General features: G+C 39.6%; 1 protein-coding gene across 1 annotated transcript in view; it reads right to left on the bottom strand.

The window, feature by feature from the left end:
* Positions 1–17,533, bottom strand: part of NKAIN2 (sodium/potassium transporting ATPase interacting 2) — a 460,737-nt gene that overhangs the window by 235,234 nt on the left and 207,970 nt on the right. Inside the window, exon 2 of the mRNA XM_035109229.2 lies at positions 3,482–3,619. Coding sequence (XP_034965120.1) covers positions 3,482–3,619 — 138 coding nt within the window. The remainder of the gene's footprint in view (positions 1–3,481; positions 3,620–17,533) is intronic.

The following is a 17,533-nucleotide window of genomic DNA, read 5'->3' as shown; positions in this document are numbered from 1 at the left end:
AAGGGGATGGAAGTTTCCTCAGTAAAGGAAGTCTGGAACTTTAAATGGCACTACAGGTGCACCAAAAGTGCCATTCCAAATGAAGGATCCATCCTTATACCAAGGATAGGAGTCAATGAGATAGATAGTCTGCTGTTCTTAAGAGTACGATGACTTGTAGGGCGAGACTGCAAATAAACTGTTCTCATAGGTAAGTTCCATAACCCCTAATATCTATCAAATAGTTTGAGATTGTGTTTTACCCACTTCAAACTGGTGATAGTGAACTATTTTACCAGGTGAAAGACTTTGAATTGATTTTTTAAAAAAATTAAAATCATATTATCAATGCATAGTATGTTACAGTCAAACACATGATAGTAAGAAGAGGGGGAAATAGCATAAGTATAAGACATATATCTGTAAATAATAATACTGTAGTGACATAGCTTATTCCTCCAATTTAATTGACTCCTATGAGCCTTAATTTTAACTCCCCTTCTGCTCTTTCTCTGGTTTCCTATCTGTTGTCTTTTTGACTGCGTTTTCTTATTCTACTAAATTATTTTCATTACCTTACACTGTCCCACTTTGCCACATCTACTGCTGAGTATTTTCTTTCAGTCTGTTACACTTCATTTCTTGTTTTACTATTTTTTCCATATTTTCTCTATATATAATGTCCAGTCCTCTTTTAAATTCTTATCATCTTTGTTTCTTAATCTGTTTGTCATGCTGGCAAATTCTATATATTCTAATATTTTAAGGTGCCATTCTTCTCTTGATGGTACTGCATCTGTTCTCCACTTTTGTGCTACTTTGAATGGAATTTGTGCCATTGACAGGAAGAGCTTCTGGCAGGAAATGTGAACTGCCAGTTTGTCCTACTAAGTGTGGCCATGCATACACCAACACAACAATGCTCATATCCATTGTGGGCTCTCTACAGATGCATTCTAATGAATGTATGTAGGTCAGGTCTGGAACTTACTTACACAATGCCACTTCCCTGGCATGTATTCATTTGATTTCACATGAAAATATGAAATGGGCTGCTGTATGAAAGACTGGGGTGTAGAAACCTGAAGATTCAGACAGAGACTCCACATTTCCAAGGTTCATTACCAAAAATTAAGGGGACTTGACTTGCTGTGCAAAAAATATATATATTGGAACTTCCTTTTCATTATATTGGTTACAGGAAGACCACCAAAGTGAGCCATTCCAAGCCAAAGAAAGATTTCTTTATCCTTGAGTGGCAACGCTTGTAGTCTGTGAAGCACCCACATAGTTCATTGATCTGTGCTTTATCCAGTACAAAGTGCTATATATTTAGTACAGAAGGAGATTGCTTGTAAAAATGTCAAGGACCCACAAGTCACTCTGATGTTATTTCACAGGACTTATTCTAAAGAAAGAATGAAAGAAGGATCTTCACAAAGGTTAGGAGGTAGGGGCATCATGAATAGTGTGTTTTATTAATGTTTCTGAGCAATAAAAGTTCTAAGATCATAAAGAAAGGAATAAGAGGTGTGTTGTTGTTTTTAAAGGGATAGGGTTTTATTATGCTTTTAAAGATTGCTAAGATTTTAATCTGTACTAAGCTTGTTTGGACAAACATCCCAGCCATATGCAACAGGGGCAATGGGATTACTGTATACTGTTCTGCCTTGTCCTTGGGCAGCATCCATGCCTATGGGCCCAAAGGACATTCACAAATGGCATAATATTTGAATACAGCTGATGCACCAAGGTCTGAATCATTTGGCCAATTTCCAAAATGTATGTGGGTTGTTGATTACATCAATTGAGCCTACACTTGTTGGATTTTTCACATGTAGCCTCTGTGCTAACAAGGATACCTACAAGTATAAGCCTGGTATGTCATGAGGGAGCACAGGCACTCCCAGACTAGTGGGCAGGATACCACATCTCCTTCACCTGCAGCTGGTAAATACATGCAAACCAAGCCTAAGGACAGTCCTTGACTTGAGGGCTTGCAAATTGATATTAAAAAGGCATGTCATAAATTAGGGAAGATGTCAGAGGTTGATAATAAGTCTGCAACGTAGGAAAGTGGGAATGAGTTTGCTGCAAGGGAATCTCAGGTTCACTTTCATTTTGCTCACTCATTATCATTTGCCAAATTCAGAAGTCTGTGGTACATCTAGAACAGGGGTGAGCAAACTTTTTCAGCAGGGGGCCGGTCTACTGTCCCTCAGACCTTGTGGGGGGGGGCGGACTATATTTTGAAAAAAATATTAACGAATTCCTATGCCCCACAAATAACCGAGAGATGCATTTTAAATAAAACGACACATTCTACTCATGTAAAAACACCAGGCAGGCCCCACAAATAACCCAGAGATGCATTTTAAATAATAGGACACATTCTACTCATGTAAAAACACGCTGATTCCCGGACCATCCGCTGGCCAGATATAGAAGGCGATTGGGCCGCATCCGGCCCCCGGGCCTTAGTTTGGGGACCCTGATCTAGAAGTTCCCTCTTATGAGGATTATATCCATGTTATCTCTAGCCACTGGTTTAGTTCATGGGTTGCCAATATGGCAACTGCAGGCACACATATGCCCAGAGAGGCCTTTCCAGGGCCCACAGTCTTCCCTCTCACGCTGAAATTGGACTTGAAAGAAGCCTTCTTTGGTCAGCAGAAAGCTTTTTCTTCAAAGCCTAATTGTGGTATGGGGTATCTTGTAAAGTTGCAGCCAGAGTGTGTGTGGTGCTCATAACAGTTGCTGTAGTTTGCAGACATGTCCATAGGACCAGAAAGGTTGGAGACCACTGATCCGAGGTCGAACTGTATTGCATTGCACCCCCTTTTGATAGCCTAATTGCCATGTAGTAATGTTTAGGGGTTGCTAACAGATTTCTTTTTACCATGCTTCACTACAGCTCATCAGTTTCGTCTTCTTTGGATCACCCTTCAGCTTTAACTCCTACCTACCTGACTTTCAACTCACACTTAGATTTGTTACTAGCACACTGTTCTAAGGCTGTGATCTACTTTGAAACCCATCAAACATGCACAGGATCAGGCTGCAAGTCTTATTTTCTCTCCATCTATTTCTTGGCTTTTCAGTATTTACTATGGCCATTTTCTGCAGGATTCCTCTGCTGTTTGATGGTTTTCAAGTTTAATCAATTTTGGAAGCAAGGAGGAGACAGATTGCATTCCTGCTTTCTCTATACAAACAATAGCAGAAATAATTTAAGTTTCCACGTGTATAGCAATAATGTAGCAATAAATAATATAGCAATATATTTCTGTAGGATTTTTTTAAAAAAAATATATACTCCCACCCCCACCCCACCCCTTAAAAAAACCACTGTACATTTAAATGTGTTGAAAACAATTACCTAGATATACTGGGCATATTACTTCAAATCTCCAAATAAAATTTCTTCCCACCTCCAGGTTTGTTTGTTTTGTACCATACATGGCAAATACAGAGTTAAGGATACAAGGTGAATTGTACTTACTCCTGTTATGTAGCGAGGTCTATACTGGATGGTTCCAAATAAGCCAAGTATGACTATAATAATGTGTACAAAATTTGCCAGGATTGGTGCCCACTGATAACCAAGGAAATCAAATATCTGTCTCTCCAGCACACATACCTAGGATTAAACAGCAACAATGATTTGATTAGAATAGCTCATGAGAAAAAATAGTCAGAGGCTTTGGAAAGAATTCCCCTCTTCACTTACCACCACTAGAAACATTGCCTCACTAGATATATGGTTCAGGAAGCATGGGGGAAAGTTGGGATGACTTTCCAACAATTCACTCCTTTTGTTTTACTGAAAACAGCATTTCTGTGACAGTCCACTGAGTTATAATCCGATAGCAAAAATATTCACAAGGACAATTTTGCCAAGATATTATTCCCATTCAAGGAGATGCTTTAGTTGAAGCAGGAACAGCACGACTACACCTGTCATTTATTACTGTTATTACTGACAGGCTCTCTATCACCAGCTAGTTTGGAAGTCCAAGCCAAGTTAAAGACACAGCTACCCCATCTTTCCCCTCCGTTTGCACCAACTCATCCTTTCTCTTAGCCTTTACTTCAGATGCATTCCTGAGGAAATTTCTCATAACCAAGAGATATGTGTGTACAGTGGTACCTCGGTTTATGAACACAATTGGTTCCAGAAGTCTGTTCATAAACTGAAGCGTTCATAAACTGAAGCGAACTTTCCCATTGAAAGTAATGGAAAGTGAATTAATCCGTGTTCGTAAACTGAAAATTCGTAAACGGAGGTGTTCATAAACAGAGGTTCCACTGTATTATACATATATTTACACACACACACACAAACACACACACACACACACACAATATATATATATATATATATATATATATATATATATATATATATATATATATATATATATATATATATATTACTCACATACAAATATACCCTTTCGGAGCTACTTTCCATCACACTTCTCACCTACTTGAGTTATTAAAAACTAGGGATAGAACCAGGGAATAAATCAATGTCATCATGGGACAGGACAAAATTCCATTCCATCCTGTTTCCATGTGGGTTGTTCAGGATAGGTTTTTAAAGTATATATCATTAAAAATTTGCACAGAAGTTTTTTCAATGAAAAAACAAGGGGGGGGAACGTTTGTTTTATAAAATTTATATACTGCTTGGTTGTAAAACAATAACCCTCACACCACTTATGAGGTGGTCTAAGTTTTGAGCTCTCACAAGGTGATCTGAGGGCTGTCTGCCTAATCATGTTCTTTTTAAAAAGCGATTTCATCCAGCTGTGTACAGCTAGCCTAAAAAGTAGCTCGTTGCCATGCACATTGAAATCACCGTAGTAAGTCCTGCTGGAAGTTACAGAATTTGATCACCTGCCATCACTCTCAGGGGGAATCGTAAAATGCTTAAAATGTGTGTAAAGTACATACATCTTTTCACATATATTTTACTATTTTACACTGAATTCTCCCCTTGAGTCTTGGGGGGCATTAAATGTTTTAAAAATGTAAAATATGTCCCGTTCCCCTTAAGAGCAATGGTGCATCAATAAGACAAAAAGAAATGCTCTTTTTAAATTCTGTGCCAGATTTAACACTTTTCTCGTGTAGATCAAATCAGAGCTGATGTAACTGCTACATAATAGAAAAGGTGATTGGGGAGAAATTCCATTCAGTTCATATTTAAAGGTGAACCTCCTTTATTTGCACTTTCTGAAACAATAGGTAAACAATAGACAACCATCCCTTGAAATTCACACTTTTCTGAATTTTGCAATGGATTTCTCCAACCAAACAGTTTACACAAAAATGTGTCTGGAAACGATGCCTTATGAGGAACGGCTTAGGGAGCTGGGTATGTTTAGCCTGGAGAAGAGAAGGTTAAGGGGTGATATGATAGCCATGTTCAAATATATTAAAGGATGTCATATAGAGGAGGGTGAAAGGTTGTTTCCTGCTGCTCCAGAGAAGCGGACACAGAGCAATGGATTCAAAACACCAGTGGTACCTTGACATCCGAATGACTCGACTTCCGAAGGTTTCAACTTCCGAAGTCGGCAAATCCGGAAGCCTTACCGCTGTATGCGTGTTCTGCGCATGCGCAGAAGTGGCGCGTGCAGTCTGCGCATGCGCGGAAGTGCAAAATCGCGCTTTGCGCATGCGCAGAATGGGCGCTTCAACAACCAAAGACTTCGACTTACAAAGAGTGCCACAGAACGGATCGTCTTCGTAAGTCAAGGTACCACTGTACAAGAAAAAAAATTCCACCTAAACATTAGGAAGAACTTCCTGACAGTAAGAGCTGTTCGACAGTGGAATTTGCTGCCAAGGAGTGTGGTGGAGTCTCCTTCTTTGGAGCTCTTTAAGTAGAGGCTTGATGGCCGTATGTCAGGAATGCTTTGATGGCGTTTCCTGCTTGGCAGGGGGTTGGACTGGATGGCCCTTGTGGTCTCTTCCAACTCTATGATTCTAAGGCAGGGGTGCACAATCTGTGGCCCTCTAGATGTTTCTGGACTACAACTCCCAGACAGCATAGTCAGTGATCACAGATAATGGGAGTTGTAGTCCAACAACCATCTGGAGGTCTGCATGTTGTGCCCCCCTGTAGTAAGGTAAAAGTATGCATATGATAGTGAAAACAATGTATTAGGGAGTATTGCTTTGCAATACTGCATATTAGACAAAAGTAAATAAAAACGTGCTTATTAGGAAAATTTTGCACTAAAATGCACAGACACTCTTTTAAAAAATAAATTAATTGCAGACTGATGGAAATGTGGAAAACTCAAGGTTGGAGGGGGGGGGGGAATGAGAACCTGAGAAAACCAAAACTGACAAATTTGCCCATCTCTAAGTTCAAAAAGTGTGCTCAATACTGTACATTCATCCTTGAAACGGCACCAAACTCTGGAAGAATCCAGAAACTGGTTTTCTGCAGAATATCAAGCAATGCTCAGTGCACTGATTTTGACCAATCAAACACTGTTTGTCATACATCTGGATGGAGAAATCAAGTCCCAACTCCATAACAGACAGCATCAATCCATCAGTGGGAGCTACAGCTCAGCTATGAATGGACATCACAATGGTCTAAATTCACCAACATTCTACCTTCTGACTTATTTTCAGCTGGTCTGTATGGAAGGAACCTCTTATCCATACTGAGTAGGAGGGTGCTTGAAATGAAATTTACTCCAGGTCCAACACATATTGGGACAAATCATTCATTGAGGCCCCGTTTTTAGCAGCAATTATCACCAAATACATGGGGCGCTGTAGTGATTCCTGTAGGTTCTCTGAGCTGATGAGAGAGAGAGAGAGAGGGGTGTGTGTGTGATGATTTCCTAATAATCTTGAGAAAACGTAGTGGTGGGGTGCTCCTAAAGAGGGGCTCTTGCTTCAGATAGTATAAAAACATCTTCATGTGGTACTTTTGGACCCAATTCCAGGGTGCAGAATAAACACAAACATCACCATTTCTGAATGGATTACATGAGAATCAATTTTGGCTTTTGAGGGCAAATATTCAGCAGCAGACTAATAAGAATTAGTTCCCTCCAGAGACTTTGATTGGTTATGTCCTTGAATGCTTTTCTAAATTAAAATAAAATCAGTAAACAAAATTAATTATTCTGGTGATACTTAATCTCAGGCCCAATATTAACTTTAAAATTAACTAAGGTACCCGCATGACATAAATGCCTAATTCAATTGATCCATTGTTTCTTATGAGCAAGGTAGATATATTCACAGAGTATTTCTCGGCTTTCTTTCTTTCTTTCTTTCTTTCTTTCTTTCTTTCTTTCTTTTTACTTTTTAGAAGGAACATCTTTTCCTTCCCCATCTTCTTCTTTGAAGTTTCTTTGTGCTCTGAATTTATAGTCAAATGACATGATCACTAATTCCACTTGATGTCTGTTGCTTGACTATGGCTACATTCCTATACATGGTTATGTGAAGTATATTCCATTGAACTCAATAGGGCTTACTTCTGAGTAGACATGAATAGATCTGCACTGTAATAATAATAAATAAATAATAATAATAATAATAATTTATTTATACCCCACCCATCTGGCTGGGTTTCTCCAGCCACTCTGGACGGCTTCCAATAGAAAAATAAAATACAATAATCTATTAAACATTAAAAGCCTCCCTAAACAGGGTATGTATGTATGTATGTATGTATGTATGTATGTATGTAACTGTATGTAACTTCAGAGGTTTGAGAGCAAACTTACAGCATATACAAAAATCCAGTATAGGAATGAGAAGAGCTTTAGCCTAGTCTTTTCCAAAACACAGTAGTTATGTGAAAGGATGTTTATTATTACTATTTTGTATCAGGGAACAACCAAGTCTTCAGTTCTCCAACTATAGGCTGATGTGGTGCTGTCTAACAGCTGATCATCATGTGAACTTTCTGATCATGTGTTTCACTTCTTAAACACAATTAATGCAGAATAAAATTACAGTGACCATTGATCAAAATGTTTACATTTGTGATTCACATTCCTATCCCAGAGATGTACTTTACTGAAGACATTTATTACAAGATTTATAATAATGAACTTAGAAATAACTGCTTATTTCAACACTGTGTTATGACAGGCTGGGGAGATAAGCCTGTCACAACTGGTGTGGAGAAAGAGAGCAGGTAATAGTACCTTATTCACTTTTCCCACACTACTTATGACACATCTATTTTTCCACCCTCCTGCTCTCAGGGATGCCTTTTCTTCTAAGCTGAAAAGCCCCGAACATGCTTGAATTTCTTTCCCATTTTTTTTCATGCTTCCAATTATTTTGATGGTTCTTCTATGTATCTTTTATGGTTCAGTTATATATTTCTAAAGTGGATCTTTCTTGGCATTCTTGAATGAGACAGCACATTTCCCCCCTCCCTTTCACAGTAAAGTAGAAAATTATTGGGTGGGGTTTGAGCCCCACACCATACAGATAACTGGGCCTTTTTGTGATGACTTTTAAACACATTTCCCCAGAACAACATATTGTTCAAATCTCTGTATTTCATTCTGGTTGTTCAGTTTGCTCTCCTAATTTTTTGCATCCCCCCCCCACATTATTTTATAGACCAGTAATGTACGTTTGTATCTATTTTATTACCAAGGTTGTGAGGTAGAAACCTAATAGGAAAACAACATGGGTAAGTAAATAATGCATTGAGTTATTCAATTAAAAATGTATCCACTGACTGAAGTTTTCAAGATGACAATTCCATAAGATTAAACTGGCTAGATGGTATGTTAAAGTGTGTGTGCTGAGAGGAAAGTGGTTTTCCTACTGGCTGCCAATTACTGTCCAAAATACACTTTCCTTTTTAAAATACAACACAATAAATGTGGGTACTAAGGATTTCTGAAGGTAAGGTTTATCTGGTCACATGTGCAGTGTTGTCATTGATGGAAACGTCACATGTTGAACTTTTCTGTGTCTTGAATCACTTGCTGATCTCTCTTTGGACTGCTCTGTTTGGACTATCATATACCACTGGATTTGTTCTTAAGTTGCTATTTGTTTTTATCCCATCTTTCTGGTGAACCTAGCAGAGTATGATTAGCCATGATTGTGGGAATGGGTTGTATGTTTGGGTATGAGGCAATGTTTTTTAAAGTACTATTCCAAGGATGACTAATCTCTGTAATCACATGACCCTTAAAAGCAAAACAACAGTTGTCACTTCAGAAATGAATAGTACTAAAATAGTCCTCAACAGACAATTATAGCTGCAATCCTATACCTTTCTACCTGGCAGTGAATCCCATTGAACTCAACGGGACTTATTTCTAAGGAGACATGCATAGAATCACACTAAGTTAATTTTCAGTTGCACTGTTGGAATATAAAACAACTTTGCCAAAGGAAAGGAATCATGGGACGTCTGTATAATGCATGGGTTGTGACAACTTGTTGAGAGTTATAAAGTCTAGGGAAGGAAATTAAGAAGCAGGTAACAATGGGATGTATTCAACTAAATAATTGTGGAAGCAGAATGACTTCCTCTTGTGCAACAGGATTTCCCACCTCTGCTCCTCACATGTGCCTTGCACCAATCTCAAATTGCTCTAGAAGGTTGGTGGGGGACCCAAACTGTTAACTGAAATGCAATGCAAAGGGTTGAAAATTTGATCACAGCGAGGACAAGAGGTTGCTTCAAGAAATTGAGAACTGCTTCAAGAAAATGGAAAATACATTATATGGATAGGCAGGAAAGATCTGTTTCAGGAACGTTTTAGCAACGTTTATGAACAGCTCCTCAGTAGCCCCTACAGCAAAAAACCACTCACTAGGTGCCACCAGAAACCTGAATGCACATGAAATGTGGTTCTTTCTGAAAGAAATTATAGCAAGGGCTGGATTTATCAACTGATTGGAATCAATATGGGTTCCCTTCAGGCACTAAAAGAATGCTGGAAATAATGCTTTAGCTTTCAACTCAAGGTAGATGCTTGACAAATATATATATAATCTGGGCCACTAAACTTATACATTCAATTTCAGCGTTAGGTAAGGAAACAAACCTTAACATTGTTTTTTGGATGGCACTTGACACCTGTCACACATACATCTCAAAAGCAACTTATTTACACATGTGGTAAATTTACACAAGGTGGAAAGATTCTGGTGCCAGGTGCTTGATTTCTCGCCTAAATGTTCTTGTGATTCCATCCATTACACTTTTAAATATCAGAGATGGGCAAAATCTTGATTGTAAGAATAAAGATGTAATCCACTTCCTCTTACTGGTGCCTAGATTAACCATTACAAGATTCTGGAAATATTAGGAAAATGCTCCTTTAGAATATTGGCATAATAGAGTCGGGTTTGGGGCTTTATCTGAAAAGCTAACCCAAAATATACATTTACATAAAGGAATAACAAAAAGGGTATGTTTTGATGTGGTGTGATTTTTTAAATTTTATTAATGAAAAATGGAGGTTCCAGTAGCCCTCACTTAGTATGTGGGTATATGGAATGATTTACAGCTGAAATAGACTTTCTATGCCTTAACTGCATTTGCTAAACCCTGTAAAGAAGATGAAACAGTTAAAAAGGACTCTGATACTTAGCCTGTGATTTGTTTTCCTTTCCTTCCCTTCTTTTTCTTGTTTGGACTGTAAAGTATTGAGTGGCATATTTGTTTTGAATATCTTGTAATGTCTGTTCACACACACACACATACACTTTCAAAATCAATACAAATTATATTTAAGAGAGAGAGAGAGAGAGAGAGAGAAGGCAAGAAAGACTTTGATTTAGAAAAGTTTTTCAGAGGCCCAGGAAGGCTGCATTAAAGTTGCTAAATTAGGCAGTCAGAAGAACCTGGGATAGATTTTTGGGAGACTTTGTGATCTTTGATTCTGAATGGTAGAATATGACATACTGTTGTTCCACAGGTGCGAAAAGTGTAAGACCACAATCCTCTGAGAATTCTTTAAAACTTCACCCACATCCTGAAAGTTTCTGAATACCCCTTTAGTGAGGGACAAGTGGTCCTGCAAATGAAGAGAGGGTATTCAGGCTACATTTAGTATGTATGGATACTTGAGTTACCAACTTGATATACAGGGACAAGATTAATATCAATGTATTTTAGAAGGCAGTCTGAACTGCATACTACCTAGCATTCGCTGACACAGAGTAACAAGATTTATATCAATCTATGGTATTATAAAAATAGCATCTTGAGAAAGCTAGCCATGTGAAAACTGTTCTCTGTGTTAGATGTTCAATATGGCTTATTTGCAATTTCCATGCTACAAACTTGCAATGCACAATATAATCTTTGAGATGCAGTGAACTAGTAGTCTCCATACCATATTTGATTTCCTGTTCATTAACAACTGCAATAACAAGCCAAGCACAAATCTAATGAGACACTCTTGCATTCTACACACCCTAGGAAACAGATTGAATCTTTAAAGTTTCTGCTAGTGACAAATATAAAAAAATATGAAATTTTATCAAGATATGATATTACTTATTATTTTTATAATATGAAATGTCTTGCTCACACCTCTGGCATTTATTTTTGGTAAAATATTTTTCATTCATACAAAAATTAAATGGAGGTAAATTTAACCCTAAAGGAAAGAGGTTATATCAAAACTAACAGATATACGTACTGTATACAGTGGTACCTCGGGTTAAGAACCTAATTCGTTCTGGAGGTCCGTTCTTAACCTGAAACTGTTTATAACCTGAGATACCACTTTAGCTAATGGGGCCTCCCACTGCTGCCATGCCGCCGCCGCCACCGCCGCATGATTTCTGTTCTCATCCTGAAGCAAAGTTCTTAACCCGAGGTACTATTTCTGGGTTAGCGGAGTCTGTAACCTGAAGCGTCTGTAACCTGAAGCATCTGTAACCTGAGGTACCACTGTATGTCGAACAGAATGCCCTTTAACCAAATTAAATGTAGAGATTTGTATGGGGAAAAGTATATTGTTGTATATATTAAACATTTATTATAAAATTGACCATGTGTGGGATTCACCTAACCTGCTGCATAAGTGAAAGTCCTGGAGTCTTGCTAGCACAGTGGGATATATCTGCTGAATTTTGTCATGCCTTTAACAAAGGGTAACAATGGGGTCCCTTTACCTTTACCTTTAACAATGGGTAAAGGGTAAAAACCTGACACAGGGCTTCATATGCAGCGATCTGTGCTGGACTGATTTTGCGCAGGATTCTCCTAAACAATGATATGAGTAGCCAGCTCTGACAATGATGATCACCTGGTGTGTGTATGAGAGAGAGAGAAGCTAGGCAGACACCCCATAGGTCATCTACAGTGTCTAGCCAGACTATGTGCAATCATCTGTTCAGTTGATATTATATAGCCTGCTTGCTGCTGCACTTTTTAAAAACCAGTGTCCATTGGATAAGGCTAGAAGAACAGCATAAGAGAAAATAGAGGCGCATATACCTCTTTAGGTTATATCATGGACTTTGTTCCTTGGCAGAAAATGCAGGCAAGTCCAGTGAAACAGGAGCTTGTAACACTGTCACAAATCAGTTTTCCATACTACATTTGCCTTCTAATCCTCACTTTCTCCACCCTCCGATTTGGTTTCTTTGCTTCAGTGCTCACAGCAATTCCCATTGGAAGCAACAAATGCTGTAATCTAGTGTTGCTGCAAGCTATTCTCCAGAACAGTCCTGCCCCTGCCAAACAACTGCCATAATTCAAGTGGCACTTGCCAGGGTTCTAACGCAGAGATGTTGCCATTTCAATACTCTGTCCTTTTTTCTTTTGGCCATATCTCATATCCCTATCTGTTCCAATAGGGTTATCACCTTGCTGACTTGATGAGGTCCAAAAACTCAGCAGTAATTATTATGCTGACAATGTGGGATGCAGCCAACAATTCAGTGGCAGGAATTTAAATGCTGCCTGTCCAAAACAGCAGAATCTGCTAATTTGTTGCACTGAATATTTTGTTGTATGTAATAATCATGAGCCTTGTCACAGGCTATGAAAGGCAAATTAAACTGTCTGCGTCTGACTATTCTGCAGTGCCTATCAGGAAAAAAGTGAGCTGAAAATTTCAGGTTAGCCACTTAAATTTGTCCATTTTGAGTACTCCGGCTTGTTAGCTAATGACCCTCTTTGAATGGTAAGAAGCAATTATCTATGCAATCATGACCTGCAAAAAGCTAGGTGTTTACAATTGTTTTTGACCCATTGAACATGGATTAGTCTAGGAGAAGAAAGCTATGAGGGAAATCTAATGTTCCATTTAAGTTAGTGAGCAACAGAAATTCTCAGCAGTTGGTAGCAATATAAAAATACACTGAATGCCATTGAGTTGCTGCTTTGTTGCTTAAATGACCATATCAATGAAAACGCTAAATTAGGTGTACTAGCCAATTTGAACATATTTCTAACATACATTCTTAATGGGAATATTGCTAATTAAAAACAAAATGTACAAATAAAAAGGTAATTCTTCAGCCTTTAATGACCTAAATGAGAAAATATGCAATTCAGTATTCTGTGCCAGATTTCAATAAACCAAATTCCAAATACCCTTGGATAAATGATGAGTATTCTGAAAGATGCAGAGCACAAAGATCCAAATATCATGTATCAGAGACAACCAGAACTAGAACCAGGTGGCTTCAAATTGGAGTAGAACATTAAAGGTTGCAGAATGGTATTATACTTCAGGTTCTAGCATAGCTTCAACTACCCAAGCACTGCCTGCTTTCACCTGGCCTTGCCATAACTGGTTCCAGGTAACTCTGATTCTTTGCACAGGAAAGATCATTATCAGCCACAATTTATGATTCTTTCTAAGTTGCTACCTTTCCCAGTTTTCCTGCCTAGTGCCCTAGTCTCTCTCTACCTGCTGTCTAGTCCCGACACTGCATTTGGCTCTAATCTCATCTCTGTCTGCTGAAAATGGCCGCTTGCCTGCCAGTTAATAGAGAGTGGAGGTTGCAGCCTGGTGCAGAGTGGCATGATCTTCTGGCTTCAGCGCAGCCGGGGTAGGTTGTCATTCATTTTTCGCTGGCTGTGCTGGCTCCTGAGGCTCACCTGTGATTGCAGCCAAATGTGGATGAGCTTGATGGTGCAGTTTAGGGAGTGTACCAGAGGAGAAATGTCTTCCTTCTGGTCCACTCCCTGGCCATAAAAGCCAGCCATGCATAGCCCTCAGCCTCAGTTGGCGCTGGAGGCATTGGGTTAGATTCTTAATCTAGGTGGATGGGGGGGGGGTCAGCATACCCCTCCAGTGCAAGGAACCAAGGTATCTCATTCTCATTAAAGGGATCCACAGGGAGGTGCTGTCCAGACACCCAGGCATGTGCTGATGGCCCCCTCAATGTTCTTGCCAATTTGTTGTAAATCACAGGCCTATCCTGAACCTTTCTTAATCCTACCAAATGATCTACCAGCAGACAAGATGGTTGATTCAGGATATACAGCCAATGCTTGTGCCAAAATCTGCTGACATCTGTAATCAATAAAGTTGTGGCTTGTTTAAACCCCAAATGGTTGTCCTGTGTTTATTGCACTTCACTGTGCCTCAGCCCACTTCCTACAACTTTGCTGCTCATGTCCCAACACTGACAAAATGTTTGCGGCTATAATGGTTATGAAGAGTAATTAAACCATTTGCACTAGAGCAGTATTCTTGGATTTGCCCATTTCAGGGTTGCCCCCTAATACTCAGGGCTTTGCTATTTGTCCAGTTCTTAAATTATGTGGAATACAGTTTCATGCATGGATTGAGAGTGTTTGGCTTCCTAGCAGGTCTAGTTATCCCTATTGATTTTTAATAGGTTTTAGGCACTGAAGCATTGTGTGTTTGCCATTGACAATCTAACCAAGAATCAATTAAGTTAATTGAGTCAGGTCACCCAAGTAACTGAGTGGTAGAGCCTGGGGAAAAACCTATTTCTAAGACTTATCTGTAAAGATGCAATGGCATGGCTTTCTGTGAAATAAAACCCAGTTTATTCACCTAAGTACTGCATTATTTTCTAAGTCAAAGTGTCATTCAGGCTACTCCAGGACACAGTTTTCTCAGTGTATTAATCTCATTTTTTGCATGTTTGCAGAAAGTCTAAGTCTAAGATATCGGCCATCACAAATTGACATGTAAGCAGCATAGGAGTGAAACCACACGCAGGGTCAGTGCAGACATGTTGAACTGCTTCACACATAACATTAAGCCAAACCATAACTTAGCATGAATGTGTGAGTGAGAGGGTTACTTTCTAGAGCAGGCATCCCCAAACTTCGGCCCCCCAGATGTTTTGGACTATAATTCCCATCATCCCTGACCACTGGTCCTGTTAGCTAGGGATCATGGGAGTTTTAGGCCAAAACATCTGGAGGGCCGCAGTTTGGGGATGCCTGTTCTAGAGTATATCATAGCCACTGTGCTTCTCTCTTAGTCTGCCTCCTGCTGTGCTGTAGTGAGCTAAACCATGGTTTGGCTTAGTATGTCATCTGTACCTGGGCTCATGGTTTGTCTTGAAAAGCCAAATAATAAATTTGTATACCTCAAAACAAACCTTGGTCATTCTACAAACCATGAGCCTGCATTTGGATGACATGCTAAGCCAAACCAACCACACATTTGTGCTAAACCATAGTTTGACATAGTGTCCAGTACAAAGGAGTTCAATGCCTCCTCCTTCACCATGGTTAAAAGATTGAGAGCCTGTCATGATAACTTGCCCCACTCCTTTCACCCCCTCTCCCAGAGTTATTGGAAATATCAGCACCATTTTTAATAATGCTTACTGCTAACCATTCCCATTTCCTATCAAAGTACCTGTTTCCTATTATGATTTAAAGATCATTTCAGAAATCCTTTAGATATCACAGTCGATTTTGTGGACTCCTTTTATGGTTTTATTTCACAGTGCTGGTGACACATTGATGAATCAAGCCATGCAGGCCCTTCAAACCTTATCATTACTAGGCTATTGGGGGGTGTGTGTGCGCGCGCGTGCTGCTTTTCTTATATTTTAAGGAACCACAGAGTATAGTTAAATGGGGAACTTTGGTTAGTATTAACTATGGCAAAGGTTGATTGCTGAATTTCCTGTACAACATCGAAATTAATATGATTTTATGTGTGTTTTTAAAATGCCCCAAGTGTGAATTTATTCTGTTTTAATAGGGCTTTTCAGCTGCTGAGCACTAAATGCCAAAGCACCATGAAGAGTGTATACCTAGGATACAATGTCACTCTAGAAAATAAATGAAAAATGTGTGTCATCACAAAGTCATGTCAGATTGATGAAGCATTATGGAAGTCAGAGCACCAGAAGAGAAATGATTTTTGGCATTTTGAAGTGTGCGGTTTGAGGGGAAAGGGTATCTCTTAGCAAATCCTGGATAGGAACAAACGTGGAAAGCCAGATGGAAAATTCCATGGAGTGCTTTATCGGCCACCTGCCATCCTCTAAAAGTGGTCAGTAATGAACCCACTGCTTATTAAGTTTCAGGGTGAAAGACTGGTGGGTGAGCAGGCTGATTTAGGGTAATGATGCATATGCAGTGGGTGTGATACAGTAGAGTCACAGACAGCATTTTCATAGCTGCCAAGTTTTCACTTTTCTCGCGAGGAAGCCTATTCAGCATAAGGGAAAATCCCTGTAAAAAAGGGATAACTTGGCAGCTATGAGCATTTTAGAAAGCTTCATCATACTGTACTAAATCAACTCATCATCAGTTAGCTTTTATGTTAAGAATGCTGCAGTATAGCAACTGAGTGAGAGCATCCATATATTTAACTATTCTGTAGTCTACATTTCCACATAGTTGCAGATCCTTTATAACACCACACTGGCCAACACTGTTTCCAAGTTGCAAGGACATCTGAAATTAAGGCAGCCTTCAAGCAATCTGTGATTCCCTGCAGTAGTAATAGGGGGGGGCGCTGGCCCGGGCAGTAGGCTGGGCAGGGGGCAGCAGGCTGGGCGGGGCTGACCACCTCCGACGGCCGCTGCCGCGGCTGCTGCCATAGAGGAGAAGCCCTGTCTGCCTCACTCCGTGGCTTGCACGCAGGGTTTGCCGCGGCGGCACGTCACATGCCTCCTGTGCGTGCATGCGCCACAACACATGTGCCGTGCGTCATGACGCATGTGTAGTTATGTGTGACGCATGAGCGCGACGGACACCCCACCCTTTGGTGGGGTGCCTTCAGATTTGCTGCCCCGGGCAGCCAGGCAGCTAGCTACGCCGCTGATTCCCTGCTCCCAAGCCTTTAACTGTCAGGTTGTTTACTCCTGAGGTTTTGTATTTGGGGCACACACTAGGCCTAAGGAAATGGAGGTGGGGGGGGAAGGTGTATGTGCTGAAATTAAAGCAAAGCAGAATGGAATATTAGAACTAAATTATATATGCTTATAGAGGCACTTCAAATTCCATACTGCACATAGAATTATAAAATTGCCATAGAAATGTAATACTAATTCTGGAAAACACCACAAATACATTATTGTCATAGAATACCTCACCCATATATCCTTTAGTTGTGAA

Source organism: Zootoca vivipara, chromosome 3 (assembly GCF_963506605.1).
Source record: "Zootoca vivipara chromosome 3, rZooViv1.1, whole genome shotgun sequence".
NCBI classification, from domain to species: domain Eukaryota; kingdom Metazoa; phylum Chordata; class Lepidosauria; order Squamata; family Lacertidae; genus Zootoca; species Zootoca vivipara.
The sequence above is the reverse complement of the archived record's forward strand: the minus strand, read 5'-3'. Positions and strand labels throughout refer to the sequence as shown.